Source organism: Bombus fervidus, chromosome 2 (genome assembly GCF_041682495.2).
Source record: "Bombus fervidus isolate BK054 chromosome 2, iyBomFerv1, whole genome shotgun sequence".
In the NCBI taxonomy this organism is placed as follows: Eukaryota; Metazoa; Arthropoda; class Insecta; order Hymenoptera; family Apidae; genus Bombus; species Bombus fervidus.
Genome location: NC_091518.1, coordinates 9883730 through 9904277, shown reverse-complemented (window position 1 = coordinate 9904277; position 20548 = coordinate 9883730). Strand labels below are relative to the sequence as shown.

The 20548-nt window shown below is 30.6% G+C and overlaps 4 protein-coding genes across 7 annotated transcripts; 2 read left to right on the top strand and 2 right to left on the bottom strand.

Annotated features, from left to right (window-relative positions):
- The first annotated feature begins 658 nt into the window (after positions 1-658).
- Positions 659-7959, top strand: Phyhd1 (Phytanoyl-CoA dioxygenase domain containing 1). The gene is made up of 5 exons (XM_072022463.1): positions 659-818; positions 6198-6341; positions 6424-6537; positions 6629-6779; positions 6872-7959. Exons 1-5 carry the CDS (start codon positions 798-800, stop codon positions 7288-7290), a joined length of 849 nt encoding a protein of 282 aa, XP_071878564.1. The 5' UTR covers positions 659-797; the 3' UTR covers positions 7291-7959.
- Swt1 (Swt1 RNA endoribonuclease) lies at positions 7377-11834 on the bottom strand. 2 transcript variants are annotated; one of them, XM_072022456.1, is made up of 12 exons: positions 11537-11834; positions 10685-11303; positions 10368-10547; positions 9861-10294; positions 9516-9752; positions 9212-9442; positions 8884-9138; positions 8596-8788; positions 8402-8517; positions 8157-8314; positions 7953-8093; positions 7377-7878 (listed from the first exon to the last, which is right to left on the bottom strand). In XM_072022456.1, exons 1-12 carry the CDS (start codon positions 11696-11698, stop codon positions 7644-7646), a joined length of 2961 nt encoding a protein of 986 aa, XP_071878557.1. In that variant the 5' UTR covers positions 11699-11834; the 3' UTR covers positions 7377-7643. The 2 variants fall into 2 exon arrangements, with proteins under 2 accessions (XP_071878557.1, XP_071878558.1); XM_072022457.1 differs by having other exon boundaries at positions 11422-11777.
- Positions 11835-11978: 144 nt separating this feature from the next.
- Positions 11979-16326, top strand: Nbr (exonuclease mut-7 homolog). Of its 2 annotated transcripts, none has more exons than XM_072022459.1 (13): positions 11979-12401; positions 12476-12616; positions 12808-12992; positions 13073-13311; positions 13377-13558; positions 13630-13815; positions 13886-14083; positions 14164-14313; positions 14393-14671; positions 14875-15023; positions 15122-15505; positions 15589-15770; positions 15850-16326. In XM_072022459.1, the coding sequence occupies exons 1-13, from the start codon at positions 12236-12238 to the stop codon at positions 16220-16222; spliced, it is 2814 nt and encodes a 937-aa protein (XP_071878560.1). In that variant the 5' UTR covers positions 11979-12235; the 3' UTR covers positions 16223-16326. The 2 variants fall into 2 exon arrangements, with proteins under 2 accessions (XP_071878560.1, XP_071878559.1); XM_072022458.1 differs by having other exon boundaries at positions 15580-15770.
- Positions 16327-16627: 301 nt separating this feature from the next.
- Positions 16628-19939, bottom strand: Spg7 (SPG7 matrix AAA peptidase subunit, paraplegin). 2 transcript variants are annotated; one of them, XM_072022461.1, is made up of 9 exons: positions 19575-19939; positions 19247-19516; positions 18963-19179; positions 18584-18889; positions 18335-18503; positions 17903-18255; positions 17328-17824; positions 17126-17251; positions 16628-16940 (listed from the first exon to the last, which is right to left on the bottom strand). In XM_072022461.1, exons 1-9 carry the CDS (start codon positions 19740-19742, stop codon positions 16815-16817), a joined length of 2232 nt encoding a protein of 743 aa, XP_071878562.1. In that variant the 5' UTR covers positions 19743-19939; the 3' UTR covers positions 16628-16814. The 2 variants fall into 2 exon arrangements, with proteins under 2 accessions (XP_071878562.1, XP_071878563.1); XM_072022462.1 differs by having other exon boundaries at positions 19247-19530; positions 19575-19713.
- Between the last annotated feature and the right edge of the window lie 609 nt (positions 19940-20548).

The window sequence follows — 20548 nt, the reverse complement described above, 5'->3', positions numbered from 1 at the left end:
ACTGATTGAAAAAATATTATAAGAATGCCATTGCTACAGTTTGTTTCACAAAAATTGTTATCGATGTTATCAATATATTGATAAAACTTGAAACAATCTGAAAATGTATATAGAAAATATAAAGTATTTATCGCAAACATATATTTGGTAAACAATTGATATACTGCATGAACCTATCTTAACCATAATACAATGAGTATTAAATATAGTTACTTAAACACTTGTATCAAATATCTTGTCATTTCTATATACTTTTTCAGATTTGTTTCACACTTTACCGACATAACCATGATAGCCAAGTCTCATACAACGCGTATATACTAACAAAATTTCAAAATGCTTCGTATAATTCACGTAATATATTTGTAAAAAATGTCTACGAATGTTCTAATATTTTCGCGAGTTTATGTATATACATATATTTAACTCAATATAATATATTTGACCCATAATTACTCAACCGCGTAAAAAGTTCATAATCGACGCATGCGTAATCGCGTACGCGTGTTAAAGAAGCGCGCCAATAGCATAACATGGCGCGTACGCGTTCAAATGATGACTCGACTCGACCCGACCCGACCCGACCCAACACGACTCTGTACGATTCGGCGCCGCGTAGGCCGACTCGACTCGATTCCACACGACTCGACCCGAGTCAACCGTCGTCACACAGCCTTCGCGGTTCACCTAGTCATTTCGTAGTAGCATTCAGTCGCGGACGCGGACGTATAGGCTCGCTCGACTGCGCAGCAAATCCGACCGACCAGTCCGAGACCGGCTGAGACGGACATAATAAGATGAAGGATATCCGCTCGCAGGTGAGTTAGTTGCTCACGACTCCGTTACCTTGTTTCGAACAGAAGTCAAGGTCCGACAGAATGTTCGCGCCATAGCGACCACGTGGAACTTTGCCGCGCTTAAATTCTCCGATATTCCGACAGTCGCTTCTTATCTTGTCAGTTACATATATTTTTAAAATCATTTTTCTTCCTGTCAGTCGTTAATTTTTTTATCTTTGCATCTTATCTTGTTTGTATTTTTGTTAGAATTTGTAAGCAAAGAGAAAGTTTGTTAACGTACGATAGTATACAGTGAAATTTGTATTTTTTGATTAGAAGATGGATATTGTGTTCGTGAAGTGAATGTAATATTTTTGTTGGCTCTTCTTGTGGCTTTGTTCGTGAAACTTGGCAGGTACAAAGTAAGATCAGATAAGATCGTATAAATTCAGCTCGTGTTTTTAAACGACTTACCTTGCCTCTTAATAAGCGTTCTACCTTTTTTAGCGTTGAGATTATTCGTTTAAATTCAGTTCGTGTCGCTGACATTTTAAGTACTTTCTTCCTTCTCCACAGATTCAATCTTTATTCCTAAAACGATATTCCATATTTACTAATCAAAATATATCTCAAGAATGCAAATTTCGTATAATTAATGTAGAAAATTACAATCTCCTTCAAGTTCAACCATCCAATTTTTCTATCGGAAATCAAACTCCCATTCCAGATACTATGAAACGCGAACACACTGTTCGCCTGTATCAAAAAATTACGCTCGATATCATAAATCGTCTCGACGATACATCAAAGTCTAGAACATAAGCGACGAAGACTCGGTATTCTCGTTTCGACTATCTACGAGCATCGAAATATTCTTTGGCTTGGTAGCGACCGCGTCGCGAAAGAAAAACAAGTAGCAGTTGGTCGATCGCGATCCTTAATCACCCTATCAAAGGTCACCAGGCCTCGTTCGCCGATCGAACGATCCGGTGTACGATCACGACGCTATATACGGGCTCGCTAAAAGCGAATCCCACAACGACACAGTGTCTCTGTCGAAAGGGAAGAGACGACGAAATCAGAGCTGAGAGACCAATGGCCGGTGCCGTCATCGGAGAAGACTGACATAATCGAGCCCGACCTATCGTTTCAGGGAGGTCAGCATCCTCCTACTATGGACCACGTCCCAAACAAGTCGATATAGAATAACGTTAACCGTTCTTATATACTCGTGAAAGTATTTGAACGCTTATAAATATTTTTTACGTGTATATTATGTATGTTATACGAAATGTTTTGAAATTTCATTAGTTTCATGAGTCTCGACTATCATAATTATTTTGGTAATGTTTGAAACAAGTCCGAAAGTGTATATAGGAATCACAAGATATTTAATGCAAGTAGGTATATAGTTAGCAGATATCACAAAAGGATTTAATAATAAAAAAAAATTCTTTTGTAGATGATTGCACGTTGAAATGAAATTGTTGATATCTACTGAATAATGGTAATATTTAAGTAATTTCTGTTAAGTAATTAATGTTTTTAAGACATTTGTATTATTAATCCTTCATAACTAAGATTTCATTCTACCACAAGAGCAAAAAATTATTCATTTGTATACTACACAATGTTATTGATATATCGTCGCAGAATCACTGTTACGCTTAGGTTTTACGCGTATAATTGATCGATTTGAAATATTCCATTGTAGAAAATAGTATCAATCTGTGTTACTAGTATTTTTTTTTTTTTTTTCTGTACCTATTCAGAGCGTTTGACAGTTGAATAAATTGTTTTCGTGGAAATCCTTCGGAAGAATGATGTATGAAAATGTTACACAAACAATATAAATTGTGGTCGTTGCATAATTTATGTCACTGTTATTAACAGAGGACTTTCCAGCGGACTCATTGCAGTGTTTGTTGGTAGAAGTGTTTAAGTAGTTAACTAACTGTTTGTCTTGATAATATTATGATAATATTCAATATTTGTAATACTTGAAACGATCTGTCAATTTATTCAACGTTTTACCAACAAACAGTTATTATCTCTGCAATTAATACGCTTGTTAATTACATCATCGTTACTTCTGGCTTTATTTCACTAATGCTCGAAATTCGCAAATCGTGTAAATTGTGTCCAAATAATTTTGTACTAAGTTAAAATCGCGTTAACGCATAATTATTCTTTATAGAAAAATGTAACATACCATTTTATCACAAACATAGATAAATTGTACATTATATATGTACACATAATCATGAATACAAAAATACATCATGATTTAAAGTAAAATTTTAACAGAGGCAGACAAATACGACCGCTAGGTTGCGGATATTTATGCAAAGTCGTATTTTTGTCATACACGATTGAAACATTGAAACGATTGAAGAATCTAGACAAAAATTTATTTCACCTAATATCACGATGAGAACTCTACTTTGTAACTCTGCGCATTTTTTCATCTTTAAATTTCCCTTTAAATAAATGCATAAAAATAAGTGCATAAAAATAATTACATAGTCTAATTATTATATATATATATTAGATATTAATATCGTTATTACCGATAATATAGTCAGTGAAACAATTTCCAATCACTGATCGAGACATATATAAGTCGTACATATAATAATCGGATGCACGTGGTCAACGCTGTGATCCGGCGATCCATTTTTAGATTCCGGTTAAGGTGACGATTAAACGGCCAAGGGAGGCCAACGCGTATTACATCCGTGTACTTGGACGACGAAACGTCATTCTTGATCCTCCCACGCGATCTCTTGAAACGGAAATATCACGATGACTCTAGCAAAGAGAAAGAGAAGAGTTAATTTCTTTAATGAGATGCCATGCTCGGTTTAAGAGACTTGTTCACATTCAATGTCCTTTTACTAAATACATCAATAATTACCCATGCAATCATTCTTCTCTTTAATGATGCGTTTAATCCTTTATAACGACGAAAGATCATTTATCACACTAATTGTAACATTATCTATGGGAACATGAATTTCCAACGAATAAAAAAGTTTCTGAAACATTTATTTAAGTATTTAATTACAAACAGTCTACTTGAAAGTTCGAAAGAAAATTCTTAAAGCTTGTGAAACGGTAATTACGATAATCATGAATCAAGTTACAGGGATTTGTTATACAACTACATAGTGGCGATCAAAATAAATTAATGGTACTTAAATTTGATAGGAAATACATCGATCCAAGGTATATTGAAATACGGCGATTAAGGGATCAAGAATATTGTGATTCCAATAATCGGTGAATGAATGGTTCAGCGTGAAAATACAAACGTGCCGCATTCCCGCCACGTTGCGCATTTCTAATTGCGACTCAGCGCATCGAGCGGCAATTAAAATTAAAAGCGCGCTTTCTACAAAGCAGAAGATTGATACGCGCATTCTCTGCTCTACATACGCCTGTTAAAACACCTCTTCTTATTCTCTCGTCTCGCTGAAGCGTCTCGTTCAAACGCTTACAAACCCACTCTTTTCCTCCGTTTCCTCCTCCTCCTCCCTCGCTAAGATGCAGCCGAAAGCGAAATACTACGTGCATCTTCGTGTGAACTATAGTCGCAAGCAACGTCTTTCAAAAATTCGATTTACAATGGCATTGAAAAAGTGAATTTTAAAGAATAACGTTTACACCGTTGTCTGATCTTTTTCCAGTTTATGGAGTTGGTCAATGTGAAACTCTTTTCCTAAGCAGTTTATATTTCATCGGTCTGACGCATTCGTCGGATAGAAAGTTCGTGAAAACACGAATTCATTGTAATCGTAACTTTAATTGTACGTTATCAAAGTGGTGAATGGTGGACGAAGGGAAAGTTCAGATACGGTCTCTCGCGAGAGAACAACTGGGTCCCCGGGTCTCGACCTTACTTTGGTCTAATGACCACATAAAACGCAGGCTCGCGGACCCGTGAAACACGAAAGGCTGCACCGTGTCCATTCACGAAGAAGAATGAACGCCTACGCGCGCGCCTTTCTATTCTGAGCCGGACGAATCATGCTCATTCGTCTGATTCACCCGTGACATGGGATGAGATTTTTCTACGGGCCCCTGGATCTATCCGAATTATTCGATTCCTGTATAGGGAAAGAGGAAAGGTGGGAAAGTCTTGAAGTAAAAAAGAAATTTCAGATTCGGTAAATCCTTAGTTTTTCGAAAAGAACTTCTATGTTCTTCCTCGTCTTATCATACAAGATGCGGCCGAATATCATGTACAAGCGGACACGAGGTGATTCCTTATGAAAGAGTAAGAATAAAATATGCAATAAAATTTTGTTCATTTAAGTCATATTTTAGGAGAAAATCGAGTTTGAAAATTTATCAAGTATACTTATAAATTATACATAAGTATAAGTCGAAAATGAGTAATATATAATATATAAACAAATAATAAAATTCTTGTGTTCGGGGCTTCATTTTCCAGAAAATAAAATTCGAAAATTTTCCAGAAAATAAAAACACTAACATATTTAGTTAGTGCACGCGTATGATAAATCTATAAATTTATTTTTCTCAGAAACAAAACGTCTTGAGAAAAAATATTATTCTGCATTTTCGACTTATTTTCATACGTAGAATGATCTCCTGTTGATTATTTAGTCCTGTCTAATCCGGAATTAGTCATATTCAAGTATACTTGATAAATTTTCAAACTCGATTTTCTCGTAAACTATGCCTTAAATGAAACAATTTTATTGCATATTTTGTTCTTATTTTATGATAAGGAATCACCTCGCGCCTGATTGTACATGTTATTCGATCGCATCCTGTGTTTATTATCTTTTAAATTAAATTTTAAATGGCTGGAGAATGAAAAATGTCGTTAAACAGATTACTTGTTAGGCTTGAAAAATGATTAAGAGTAAATTAAAAATTAAATAGGGAAGTGGAAATTTTTATACTTATAATTGTTGTTGTTGACGTTCGAATTAAATATTTGGAAAAGAAATATACACGCTAAGTTTAGTTGATTTCGCATATGAAGTCACGTTATTTATATATTTCGGAAATAAATAAATAATTTAGGAGAGAATATAATGACAAAAATAGAAAGATTTCCACGCCTTCCTTATTTTTCCTGTAAATTTTGTTACTAAGAAATCACAAACGAAAAATACCATAAATAATATGAATGTAATTTAATATCAAAAGTGAATAATCGAATTGGTAATGCTTCGGGAGCTCGTTTACAAACTAGAGCCAAGCCAAGCATGATTTATATACAAAACAGTTCATGTCCAATGTTTATGCTCATATAAATTATATCAATAGTATTTAGTGCCAAACATATCGTGTTCTTTCGAGAGATACAGACGAAAATTAATCATCTGAACTCGTCGCTATTAGCATGATTAATAACGAGATAAAACATTTTCATGTCCACAGTTTGAGAAAAATGGCTTCGTCGTCCTGGAAGATTTCTTCCAACCAGAAGAGATCGACGAACTCAAATCTTGCGGAGAAGAATTCACTACCAACTTACCTCCGGAAAATGAAAGGAAAGTTTTCAGTACGCTAGAATTGCAACAGGTACGAGCTGAATTAAGGAAATGTCTTATTTATTACGTATCATCGACACGACGCTTACATTTCGAATTTATTTATTATTCAGAATAAAGATAAATATTTTCTGGACAGTGGTAACAAAATCAGTATGTTCTTTGAGGCTGAAGCTTTAGAGGATAATGGAAAATTGAAAGTTCATCCTCGAGTGTCCTTAAATAAGGTAAAATAGAAGATACTAATTTGAAATAATAATAAACATTTACAATAATTACTTATATAAATATCAAATCTTTCCTTTGACAAAATTGCAGGTAGGTCACGCCCTGCACTGGCTTCACCCTACATTCAAAAAATATACTTTTGATGAAAGAGTTAAAGAAGCAGCTTTCCAATTGGATTATCAAGAACCAGCTATTTGTCAGTCGATGTACATTTACAAAAATCCAGGAGTTGGATCAGAAGGTAAAGAGAAACAAATATTTCTTACTTTTTTTTTTGTATTCGTTAAATTAATTCAATTTTCAACACTTAAATATAAATTAATTTCATAATAGTAATAATGCACCAAGATGCAACATATTTGTACACGGAACCAGTGAAGCTTGTTGGTTTCTGGATCGCTTTGGAAGATGCTACTCAGGAAAATGGATGTTTATGGATCGCACCGGGTTCTCATAAGAGCGGTGTTCATCGACGTTATGTAAGGAATAAGGATACAGAATCCAAGGAACTGTTAGTCTACGACAGAGCTGCACCTTGTTATCAGCTTAGTAATTTTCGACCAATCCCAGTTAGCAAAGGAACCTGCATTCTCATTCACGGACAAGTAGTACATTTTTCATATCCAAACAAATCCGATAAATCAAGGCACGCTTACACGTTTCACGTAATCGAGACGCAACACACCTCCTATTCGAAAGAAAACTGGCTGCAACCACCTCCAGGAGGATTTCTAAAGTTGTACAGAAATTAAATTTACAGAGATAATGCTCGATCGGTAGAGCACTGTCAAATTATTTTATTACAGATTGCCAGGGAACATTATTTAATACCTATTGCTATTCTGGCTGTGCATTTTTATTTTCCACCTTGTACAAAAGTTACTTCTTGTATTGTAATATAGAAATATTAGTAAAAGTGTTTGTGGTGTTAATACTTTACATGAAAAAACACCATTCACCGTACAAACAATATTACATTATGTTATACATATGTGATATCTAAACCACTGAATTGAACAAAAGCTTGTATATATACATTATGTAAAACGGATGTAGCTGAATTCAGAAGAATTTTAGTCGGTTTATAAATATACATCTATGTACATCAGTAGTTCGCTAATCTACTAAAATGAATATTGAGTTCTTGGAGCTGATGTAAACCCCTATCCAGTACGTCCTCCTTCCGTTTCACGCAACAGTATACATCAAGAGGCTCTATTTCAACATCGTTTAACTTCAGTGCTATTAATGCATTCTCAGGAAGAAACGTTATCAATGTCTGATATAAATGTATTAATGTTCGATAGTCCGTACAAGAATTTTTGGCTTGTTCTATTACACTGCAATAAAATATGGTTGTTACTATGTATACATATAAAAGAGTGGTTAAATAATTTAATAATAAACAACTTACGCGCTTAGATTGCATTCTAATTTATTTACATTCGCTGCAATTTCTGGTATTGTCTTTTTCATAAATTCTACAGATGGAACTGGATTAGGAACATTGTAATGCAAAGTGCATGGCATTCCTATTGTTTTGGCTGTTATACCACTGTACGTATAAATGAATAAATATCAATAATACATCATAAACAAATACAATTAGGAAACTTACGCCATATCTCGAGCGTAAACATATGCTGCTTCGAAATATTGAAAAGCTTTCTGTGCTCTTCGTTCTTGTTCCTGGACATCATTTTCAACTCCGATTGCATTACATAGTTTCTGATTATTTACTTGAGATTCATATTCACGACATTTGTCTTTTAACTCCTAAAAAAATGATATCGTTAGGAAAATGCAAATTATTTCAGAATACTTTAAAATGATATTAATAGAAGAAATTGTGAGAATAATTACATCAATTTTTTTAGATATTCGTAACATTAAAGCTGAATGTTTATCTATATTAACCATTTGTACCAGATCATTAAATTTGTCCAAGATATAACTATTTTCTTTCAAAGTCTTTGGGCCTTAAAGAGAAGAATGTTTAAACATTAATAAAAATCTCCGAAACGATGATCTTTTTCAAAATATAGAAACAAAATTACCAGATATATCTTTAAATATCTGTAATAATTCTTTCAAAATATATTCTGCTGCTCTTCGAAATGATTCACTTGTAGCAGCTATCCAATGTTTTACAGCACACTGTAAAACAGTCACAGTTGTCCAAGGTGGTTTTATAATAACATATTTTTCCCAAGATGATCCATATAAAGCATACATTTCTTTACCGACTATCTGTAAAAAAAATTACTATTAATTCACACACATATATATATATATATTTTTTTCTTATATTACCTAATTATAACATATATCATCTTTATGCTTACCACTGTTAGAAAGTCTCTTATAACACTTTTTATGTCCTCATATATTTCATCTGATAACTGCAATTCCTCACACATAATTGATGTAGAATTCAAACTGAAACTTTCTCGATTTCCATTATTAGAATTAGATAATGGTTTATTTACATTGGTAGCATTAAGATAGTCGACTTTTTCAAGGGGATCATTTCTTCCAAGTGTCACAATATCATAAATCATTGCTTTATTACAAAGATTTACGTCATAAGATAATAATACCTGAATAATAAAGAACCAAAATATAAAGTCACATTTAAATATTTTGATAAAAGTATGTTATATTATAACTTACCACGGATTTCCCTAAATCACGAATTTGTAAACAAGTCTGTAGAATTTCATCATCTGGACAGTCGATGGAAAATCTTTCTTTATTTTTTGCAACATCTTCTGGTGTTTGACCAATTACGTGAGATTGTTTAGAAGAGAAAAGTTTATTAATGTAATTTATAGCTTTCCTTGCATTGAAACATAATGATATTGGTCTTGATTTACCATTATCATCTTTAATATAATCAAGCTCCTGTAATAGATTATTTATGAAAACTACAAATGTTAGGAAATAGCAAAATAAATAAAAAAATATGGAATCTTACACGTATAACAGTCCATGGTATTATAATTATTGAATGATCATAAGTTTTAAAAATAGCTTCCCTTGCCAGTTCAACAGCATCAATATTTGACAAAAAAACATTTGTATCAACAACAATATACAAATGCCTTTTTGCTTGTTGTTCTGATAATAAGGGATATTTCGAAGTATTACTAGGGATATTGCAAGTTGTATTTACATTGTTTTCTGTACAAAGTTGGGTTCTAACAGCTTGAACCTAAATAATGTAAATATAAGTCATACTTTAACATTTATATATCTATTGTTCATTATAATAATCTATATATGACAACTGAATAAAATTCATAAAAGTACTTGACATTACTTCAAACATAATTTTTTCATCTTCCAATGGCTCCCAGTCCATTTCCTCACAAAAAGCATCTTCATAGGCTGACTTTACTAAATCATTTGAAGTTGTTATTGGATTTTTAGATGCATTTCTTGTTTCTTTCACTTTAGGAGTACTTAAATTTGTATTAGTGGCAATCTTATCATTCGAACATCTCTCCCTCAAGCGTTCCAATCTAACTTCTGCGTCTTTATAAACACTTGGCATGGACATTTCTTCACAAACAGAATCTTCATAGGTCCATTTTACTATATCATTTACAGCTGTTATTGGATCTTTAGATGCATTTGCTGCTCCCTTTACCTCACGAGTATATACACTTTTATTATTAGCAATCTTATTATTTACATATGTCTCCTTCAAACGTTCCAATCTAACTTCTGTATTTTTAAAAATGCATGGCATGTCTATAATTCAAGAAATTAAATATTAAGAATAATCTTTAATTTATGATATCAAAAACATTGTTACAACACTTACTAAATTTCTTTGCAGGAGTAGAACTTGTAGGACTATTATGACTCAGATTATCATCACACTGCTGTGATGATAGGCTTGTTTTCAATCTTTCCATACGTTCTTTTCCTAAATTTGTTTTCATAGAGATTCGACCTTGCACTTTTGGAATATCTTCACTTGTATTGCTGCTTTTTCTTTTACCTACCAATATTTTTTCTATTACTATGGCTATGTAATATATGATTTACATTAGTATTTTTTGACTTTAACTTTTTAATTATGTACATAAAAAGATTTTAGAAAATAACATAGTATAACTTTTTCTTCCATATACTAACCAACTTTTGGACTTTTTTGTACTTCTTTCTGGCTTCTGCTTTCTGAAGGAGATGAAACCTCTGAAACATTTTTTTGCTTAGATACATTTTGATTTCTTAACCGTGTCTTAATTGGACTTTCTCCTTTATCTATCACATTGCTTCTGTCTTCTTCTGTCTTTTTTTTAGAACTACTTTTTGATGTCCTTCCCTGCCTTTTTTCTAAAAGTATTTGCATTTGTGGCGTATAAGATTCTTTTGAGTATGTATAAACATCAGTTTTTTGCGACAGTGGACTAATTTTGCCAAGCCTTGAAGGTGGTGATTTTGAAACATCTTTAGTTGATTTGGAACTCTGAGGACTTCTAGGAATAATTTTTTCTTTCTTTTTTAACATTTTCTGACGAATTTCTTTCATTTGAGGTGTTTCTTTTCCTTCATTAGCTTTAATTTGCGTTTTCCTATGGAAACGTTTAGCAGTAAGTATATTTCTTCTTGTGATCTCTTTTTCAGATGCACTCCCTTCAGATGGATTTCTTTCAGAAACAGTAAACTGAGCTTCATTATCTTCATCATTTTGTAAGTTCATCTTTTGTGATTGTTTACGTTTTTTAGCAGATCGACCTAATTTCTTTTCAACCTAAACAAATAATTTTTTACATTATAATTATAACAGAGATTATGAATTATAATTAAATTATCTATGAAAAGTATTACTAGCTAAAAATATGTGAAAATATATAATAAAGATGACTTACTATAATCTATAGGTTAGAACAGGCAGTATAATTTGAAAGAGCTAACAAAATATCATTCACTTCCTATTACCATTAGTATTAATTAAAAATAAAAGAAAATGAAATATCAAATTACTTGTTCTGTCTGATCTTCTGTCGGGATATCCCAAGATGATTGCTTTGTTTTTTCATTAAAATAATATATTTTATGCGGATATCTCTTTGAATTTCGTATACTCCAATTTTCCGGTAACTTATGTTTCATCATATTTGAAATAGTCGAAAACCATGTAAACATTAGTTTCAAGAAAAATTAAGTCGTCATTAGAGGGCACAAATTTTTTGTTACGTTTCATTACATTCTCACTTATAAACTTCAATGATATCATATGCCAATAGGCAGTGACTGATCATAAACAAAATACAGATGATGTCAATCATGTGTTCCAAAATGATGAATTTTAGAATTATAATAATTGTCTTAATAATAAGAATATTTGCAAAATATTCCCTTTTTCATATTTTATTTATAATTCGATATATACATACACTCTATTTAAAATTTGGGACAAATTATGAAAAAAAAACAGTAAAGTAATTACAGAAATTGGGCCGTGTAGGGAATTTTAATGTTATCGTTTTACTTCGTGTATATAACAATCTAACTATCGAAAACTTGAGAAATGTGTCTTTCTTGTCGACGTCTATGCGAAACATTCACATAACGTGTCGATGCAATTATTTTTTTACCGAGTTTTGTGCTAATCTGAAAGAATACAGACCACAAAATACTTTAGTTTTATTACGTTTTTCGATATATTGTTAGTATATAACAATGCAAGCAATGTCAGGCTCAGTTTTAGAATCTAACGGTAATAGTGATTTATTATCAGCGATAGAAATTTTGTCCGCAAAAAATAAAAAAGATTTAACATTTTTTTCAAATGTGGACAAAGCTACAAAAGAATGGCTCAAATCTTTAGAATCTATATGGCAATTATGTAGGTGACAATTATATACTGTAACAATAAAATTTATTAATAATTATTAATTTATTTGTTACATATTTTTACAGGGAAAAAGGGTGATGTTATAAGCAAAACATTAATAGAGTATTTTGACAGCGCACCTGATCCATATTTAAGCACAATACGATTATTAGTGAACACTTCAGATTTTAAATATATAAAAAAGAATTCATCATTAGCATTTACAGGTTTACTTTATACATATAATATAAATGAAATGACATTACTAAGTTATATTTATTATGTGCAAGTATACAGGGAAATAGTATTAAAATTGAGTACACAGTTTTTATACATAGTTATATAGATACTGTTGTACAGATTACTGTAAAAATCCTGTGATGTTAAAGATAAATTAATATCTCTTTATGGATTACAGTCATAGAAGAATTTGCAAATTGGTTGAAATTGGAAAAACCAATACGTAAACTGTTCCTAGATGTAGAAATAAAATTAGCAACATTTCAATTAATTATTACACAAAAAAATATGGAATTCATTAAAATGGTTGCTGCTACATATGAATTCATAGAACACAAGGAGGAATTTCTTCCTATAATAAAGGTATTATTTAGGCTACAATATTTAGCTTTTGAATTGTTATATAACACATTATTTAATTAAAAAATTGTATATTCTTGCAGGAAGTCATTAAGGAAAAGAAATACAAAGAAGCAGCACAATATGCAGCTGTATTGCAATTACAAGATTATTTTGCCAATCCAGAAACGTTACTATTACCACTTATTCTGCAGAATAAATTAATAGTTGTAGAAGATTTTTTAGAAAATTATCCTCATTTGCAGAAGGTTCTAGTCTTGTATTTGGATAATTTAATTGGACCTGAGAATAATATGGCTGTTGTGTTAAATGATATAATTATGTAAGTTTCAATAATGAACTAAGAAAACAAGTTTTAAGCATAATAATATCTTTAATATATTATAGAAAACATAATATACCAGACGTAAAGATGGCAACAATAAATACAAAACCCATGACTAAATTAATAGCACGTTTTATTAAATTATATAATCTTCCACCAGAACTTTGTACTAATTTAAATAAAAAAAGATGCGAAGGTGGTTTACAGTTCCTCATGTATAAACGTTACGTGCAATCTAGTATAAGTATGTTAATTTTTTACATAATATAAATCACGGAATAGTATGAATAAAAGATTAACTGTTTTTAAATTAAGGTACTGCTAGCTGGTGGGAAATGGTACAAGATGCAGTAGGAAATGATCATACATTACAACTTGCTGCAATAAAGATGATAATTAATGCCAAAGATGCAACTGAAGCTTTATATTGGGCTAAAAAATTTAATCTACCTAGAGAAAAGTGGCCATGGGCACTTACATATGAAGAGGAACAAAATGAATGTGAGAGCAATAATAACTCTTCTTTAATATTACATGTTGTTTCAATTATATATAAGATTTCATTACATAGGTATTAATGAAGGAGCTTCAACTAGCAAGATGAATGATTTGAACATTGACAATGATCCTATGAATTATCATGAATTGAAATTATCAAGAGATTCTATTAAAATAGTAAATGATCTTTGTAGTTTTGCAGAATTTCTTGATGATGGATTAAGAGATGTCTCTATTGTTGGTATTGATCTAGAATGGAAACCATGCTTTGGTAATATTTGAAGTTAATGGTTTAATTTCTTTCACTAGAATGTAATAAAAAATAATTACAAAATTTATTGTAATTGTTAGGTACAAAACAAACAGAATTAGCTTTAATACAAATAGCTACCAAAGCTAATGTATACATCTTAGATGTAACTACAATAGGAAACAAGTTAACAGAGTTATGGATTAAATTATCCAAAGCTCTATTCGAAAACAGAAACATTTTAAAGCTTGGTAAAGTTCTTCTAGTTAATAAATGTCTCTTCTAATTATTATTTTTATTCATGTATATTTTCATGAATTTATGATATAGGATTTGGAATAGCACAAGATGTAACAGTTATACGCAATAGTTTGCCTGCATTTTCAAAAATAAAAATATATGGACAAGGTTATTTAGATATTGTACACTTATGGAAAAAGTTAGTGAAAAATTATAAATTTGTTTTTCCACATAAAAGTGATGAAAAATTTACTAAAAAAAATTTGAGTAAACTTGTAGAACTTTGTCTTGGGCAGAAACTAAATAAATCTGATCAGTTTTCTAATTGGGAACAGAGACCACTAAGAGAAAGCCAAATAATATATGCTGGTTTGTAATTCTTTTTACTGTTGTTTTTATTATAATACAACATATTGGGTTGGCAAATAAGTGATTGCGGATTTTGTCAATACCACCTAATGATAAAATTCGCAATTACTTAGTTGTCAACCCAATATATTCTCTTTATTATAATATAATATATAGTTACATACAAGAATCAAATATAATAATTATATATTATAATATTACAGCATTAGATGCATACTGTTTGTTAGAAATATATGCAACATTAGAAATTCAATGTGAACATTTAGACATACCGTTTTATGATGTGTGTTTGAAAGTGCAACATATACCACATCAATCACGAGAACGCAATACAAGGAAACCTACACAAAAGGTAGTTCCATAATTTACTGTATTTCTAATAAAGTAGAACTTCTGTCAAATAAATAATTCGTTTATTCTCCATAGTACTTTATAAACATTTTATTATAGTCCCACTCCTTCCAAAATGAAGAATTCAGTTATGATAAACAAAATTTTCAAAGAGATTCGCCACAAGGAAGATTGAGGAATAATTTTTGGAAATCAAATAATCAAGATCATCATTCTTTTCACAAAGCAATACAATCACCACGAAGAATGGGGTCCATGAATTTAAACAGACAACATTACAAACAAGTAGTTAAACGTGAATCCATACCAGTGCATCAATGGCGTGTAGTTTGTGATTCAATGTTAGGAGGGCTAACAAGTAAATTACGAATGTGTGGATGCGACTGCGTTCATCTTGCATTTGATCAAAGAGGAGAACGATCTGTTCAAGTAGCCCTTTATGAAAAGAGGGTGCTTCTGACGCGTAATAAAGAATATTTAAGAGTAGGTCTTAATTAATAATCTTAGACATCTACATAATATTGTTCATTCTTAATTATTTTAATTACATTATACAGTTTTCACAGTATATACCACCTGAGGATTGTTATTTTGTAATGGCAGCTAATCCTGATGCTCAGCTAAGAGAGGTATTAAAGTACTTTAAAATTATAGTTACACATAGAGACATATTTAGTCGATGCCAAGATTGTAACAGTGATGAATTTGTGAAAGTTTCAAAGCAATTAATGGATAAACTTTTAAAAAGGTTCATTACACATTTTTTCTTCTTAAAACTATACATTAAATATTGGTAATAACATTAACAGGATTTTATCTTCTTCTAGTTATGTTAAAATAACACGTAAAAATAATTATAGAATTGATACAAATCCATCAGATCATGTAAGCAATACATATCATTCAGTTGTAGCAACGAACTCAAGCAGTAACGATTTACAATACGATACTTCTATGAACAACCAGTTGGAACACGAGGATCGTACATGGATACTTAGCACGAATTCTATGGATGTTGACACATGTTCAACGAAATACCAAGCAAGAATACAAATTGACAAAGTACCAATGAAGGTGTTACAGGATATAGAAGTTTTTTACATTTGTGAACAATGTGGAAAGATATATTGGAATGGTACACATTTAGAACGTACGCTCAATGGTGCTATTAAGGATCTCATTGTTCCATCTGAGTTTTAATTACTATTACATGTGATATAGTGTTTAAAGAAGTTCAGGCTTTGAAAGCACAAATCAAAAGTGTTTTTATTTATTTAAGTCAATAGGAATTATACCTATAATGTGGAATTATTTGCTTTCGTTTATTTTTATTTCATATTGAAAAATTGATAAATTTTATATAGCCTTTGTTGAAATATCAAAAATGGTATGTTACATGCGTTGTATTGTAAAAATAACACTTCATACTTATTTCCATTAGTTATGAAAAATAATGTACTGTAAACAATGAAACAGTTATCTATATATATTCTTTTTTATATTTTGCCTTTTATCCTTTATCTTTCCTATATACAGCACAAGATTTTAAATAACAAAGGAATAATTTTATATATTGAGTTAATTTCGTAAAATATTTTGTAAAAGTTTTGTCACTAAGTTGTAATTTCTTTTATTATTTCATTATTTCTAAAAGTAAACATTACATATATTATACAAGTGAATCATTATTACAGAAATTAACATAATAAAACATAATAATAGCATTTCTTCTGGTACATATTAGTACTGTAGAGATATTTTGGAAAACGTCGTATATATTATCAACATTTATTTATTCCACACTTGAATTATATTCCTGCAATTCTGCAATATCTTTTTTCCCAAAAGGCGGAGGTCCAATTAATGCTTCTATGTCCTTGTATGTCAAGGTTTCTTTCTTTAGAAGTGCTTCAGCCAACTATAAATTCAGGAAAGGAAATTTATTAGATATTTAAGGAGATTAACATAGTTCCATATGCTGTAGTACAATAATACTAAACATTCATCAAGCAGAAAGCTGTAATATTTAGTAATTATTGAAACAGTGTCTAAAAAATTATGGAAACTGCTTAGGTATATTATACATGTAATAATCATACATACAATTATCAATTTATCCTTATTATCTTGTAATAACTTCTCAGTTGTTTGATATGCTTCAACGATTATTCTTCGTACCTCCGCATCCATTAAACTTCCTAGCTTCTTGCTATATGGTTTTTTAGTTTTCTAGTTGATAATTTCAATCAAAAATATAAATCAGTGGTATACTACTACCATTTGGTAAATTATAAATGTATCTTACCATACTCGTTAGTTCTTTATCAAAAGAAAGCAAACCCACAGAAGGACTCATTCCAAATTGTTGAACTTGGAGATATGCCATATCAGTTACCTTTTGTAAATCATTTTGCGCGCCAGTTGAAATTTTGTTAAATATTATATTTTCTGCAACTCTACCACCTAATAGTACACACATACGTTCAAAAAGGTGTTTTGAACTTAGAAGTTTTAGATTTGAATCAGAATACTGAGAAAAACCCAATTGTTTATTTGTTCTTGGTACTACTGTTATTTTAATTAAAGGATTTGCATATTCCAACATCCATGCTGCTACTGCATGACCAGCTTCATGATAAACAATAACTTCTTTCTCAGGAGGTGTCAATGTACTAGATTTTTTCACTGTACCACCCAATACTTTATCAATTGCATACATGAGATCATTATTATCGATTTTAACTTTTTTTTCGTTTGCTGCGTGTAATGCAGCCTCGTTACAGACGTTTGCTATCTCAGCTCCTTCAAAAATACCATTCAAAACAAGAGTATTAAAATAAAAGTAAGATTCAAATAATTTACTGAGAATTACACACATACCACTAAAACCGGGAGTAAGGTGAGCTAAATATTTAGCATATTTCATTGGAGTGCCTTCCAATGATAACGACTGAAGATGATAATCAAAAATGTCTTTTCTTTCTTCTAAAGTCGGAAAATCGATTAAAATATGTCTATCAAATCTACCACATCTCAATAAAGCTTTATCTAGAACTTCTGCTCTATTTGTTGAGGCTAAAATAATAATATCCTTTGACTCTATCATTCCATCCATTTCTACTAAAAGTTGATTTAATGTTCTCTCGGATTCACTGTTACTAGATGCGCTATACGATTCTTCTCGTTTCTTGCCTATTGCATCAATTTCATCTATATAGATGATACTGGGCGCTCTTCCGAAATAGATAACATAACAATAAGTTTAAATATATTAATAACTGCTTTGTTTGTCAAAATAAAAATCAGTGAAACCTTTTTTTAGCTTCTGCAAATAAATCCCTTACACGTGCAGCACCTAGTCCCCCTATTACTTCAGTGAATTCAGATCCATTCATTGATAAGAATGGAACATTTGACTCAGTTGCAACAGCTTTAGCTAAAAGTGTTTTACCGCAACCAGGTGGTCCTAAGAGTAAAGCTCCTAAAATCAATTTCAATGAATTACAAGAAAAAATATTTCAAAAGAATTATAGATATTTGAGTTATACAAATATAGAAAACCTTTAGGCACTTTAGCACCAAGCTTTGTATATCTTTCAGGATTTTTAAGATAATCAACAAATTCCATAACTTCTATTTTGGCTTCTTTCAAACCAGCAACATCTTTAAAACGAACACCTTTACCAGAAAAAGGTTCCACTAACGTATATTTTGCTTTATTCATAAAGGGAAAACTGACGAATTGTTTTTTTATCATTGGATGCCGGAAGAACAAAACAAAGAACCCAATTATGAATAATAACTTAATTATCTCTGATACAGCCATTTCTTCATTCATGTGAACATATCTAATTGAAATTCCATCCTCTAAAAATTATTCAATGAATTTCAGTATAAAAAAATGGTTTATAGATTTATTAAATATGTATGATAATTATACCTGATCCAATACCAATGCGTTTTTCTATTGCCCTAATTTTTTCTTCAACATCATCGGGAATATCATAAAAAGTAAGCTTTTTAAACAGGAGTCTTCCTTTATAAGTAGCACCTGTTCTTACTATAGCTTCTACCTCATTTGGATAGATCCTAATTTCTTGAACTTGTCCTTTTAAAAGTACTTCATTTATAAAATCATTCCAATCCATTCCTACGACCTGGCATAAAATAATAAGTTTTATGAATAAATTTTTTCAACTGGTAATTGTTCATTTACAAACTTACTATTCCGTTGAAGATTCCAGACATAACTAAGTAATATATGGAACACACAAAGAATATTGCAACAAATTTCAGTAGTAGCATATTTAATTCTGATTTTTTAGGGTTTTCTTTATTAGAATCGTCAGATTCATTGGAACTGCGTTGATGATTACTAGAGCTTGTGCTGAAACTTCTTGCGTTACACAACTTTGAAAAGTAAATTCTAAACGACTCATTTTTTGAGAGCAGCAATTTCGTCCCAGTCAATCCCGTGTGTTTTATTCCATATGACTAAAACAAATTTTCTAATAATCATACCAGTGTAACATTAATTCATTGAAATAATTACCTGATGTGATAATGGAAAACATAACCTATTCTGTCGATTATTAAAACTAATATTTCTGGAGATAATGTTAAATACATCGTGTTTCTTTAAATTATATTTGAACAAATATCCAAGAAGTTTCCGTGAAACGATGTACTGTCGTTCGGAATATATTATCGATCTCTGCATGTTTGTATCATGCAATATCAGATCACATGTGTTAACCCATTTGCAAACCCAACATTTAAATCACAACTGTAAATTCATTGTAAGTTAATTATATAGTAATTATTTTGGCGAAATTCCAATATTTAGATTAACAGAACAGGTATTCAATTTATAACTTGTTCATACAGTTATATATATATATATATATATATACATGAGTTGTTATGTGTTTTAAAAGCTTCGTAATATCTTGCAATATTGCAAAAACAAGATGAGAAAATTGGGTATTTTAGGTAGATTCTTTTATATACTGTTACATTTATTAATAAATTTTACTTAATTGACTTTAAGTGTAATGATTCACTGATATAAAAATATACTAATCGCTAAATAATTAACATGTTAAAGTTGTTAAAAATAAATTATAAAAGATGTTACGATGATTAAAAAACAATTTTGCAAATACATTAATTAATATGTAATCAGAATTGACTAAAAATAATTTATTAGATTAATGACATTGCTAAAATGAACGAAATCAAAATTATCCTGTCTATGACAACCACAATATATTATCTATATTATCTATCTATATTATCAACGGAAATCGTATTCTATATTATCGACGAAGACAGAAATTTATATTATCGATAAACTTACATACATATAATTGGTGTAAATCGGTAATATATCAATATTGGGTAATATTCATATAAAATATTTGTAATTTAGAAATTGATTTACCTAACACTCGCCGTGTGGTGTACTTTGTTTTATTTTTTACACAATTATTAAAAACGTACGTAATACATTGAAAAATGACATTA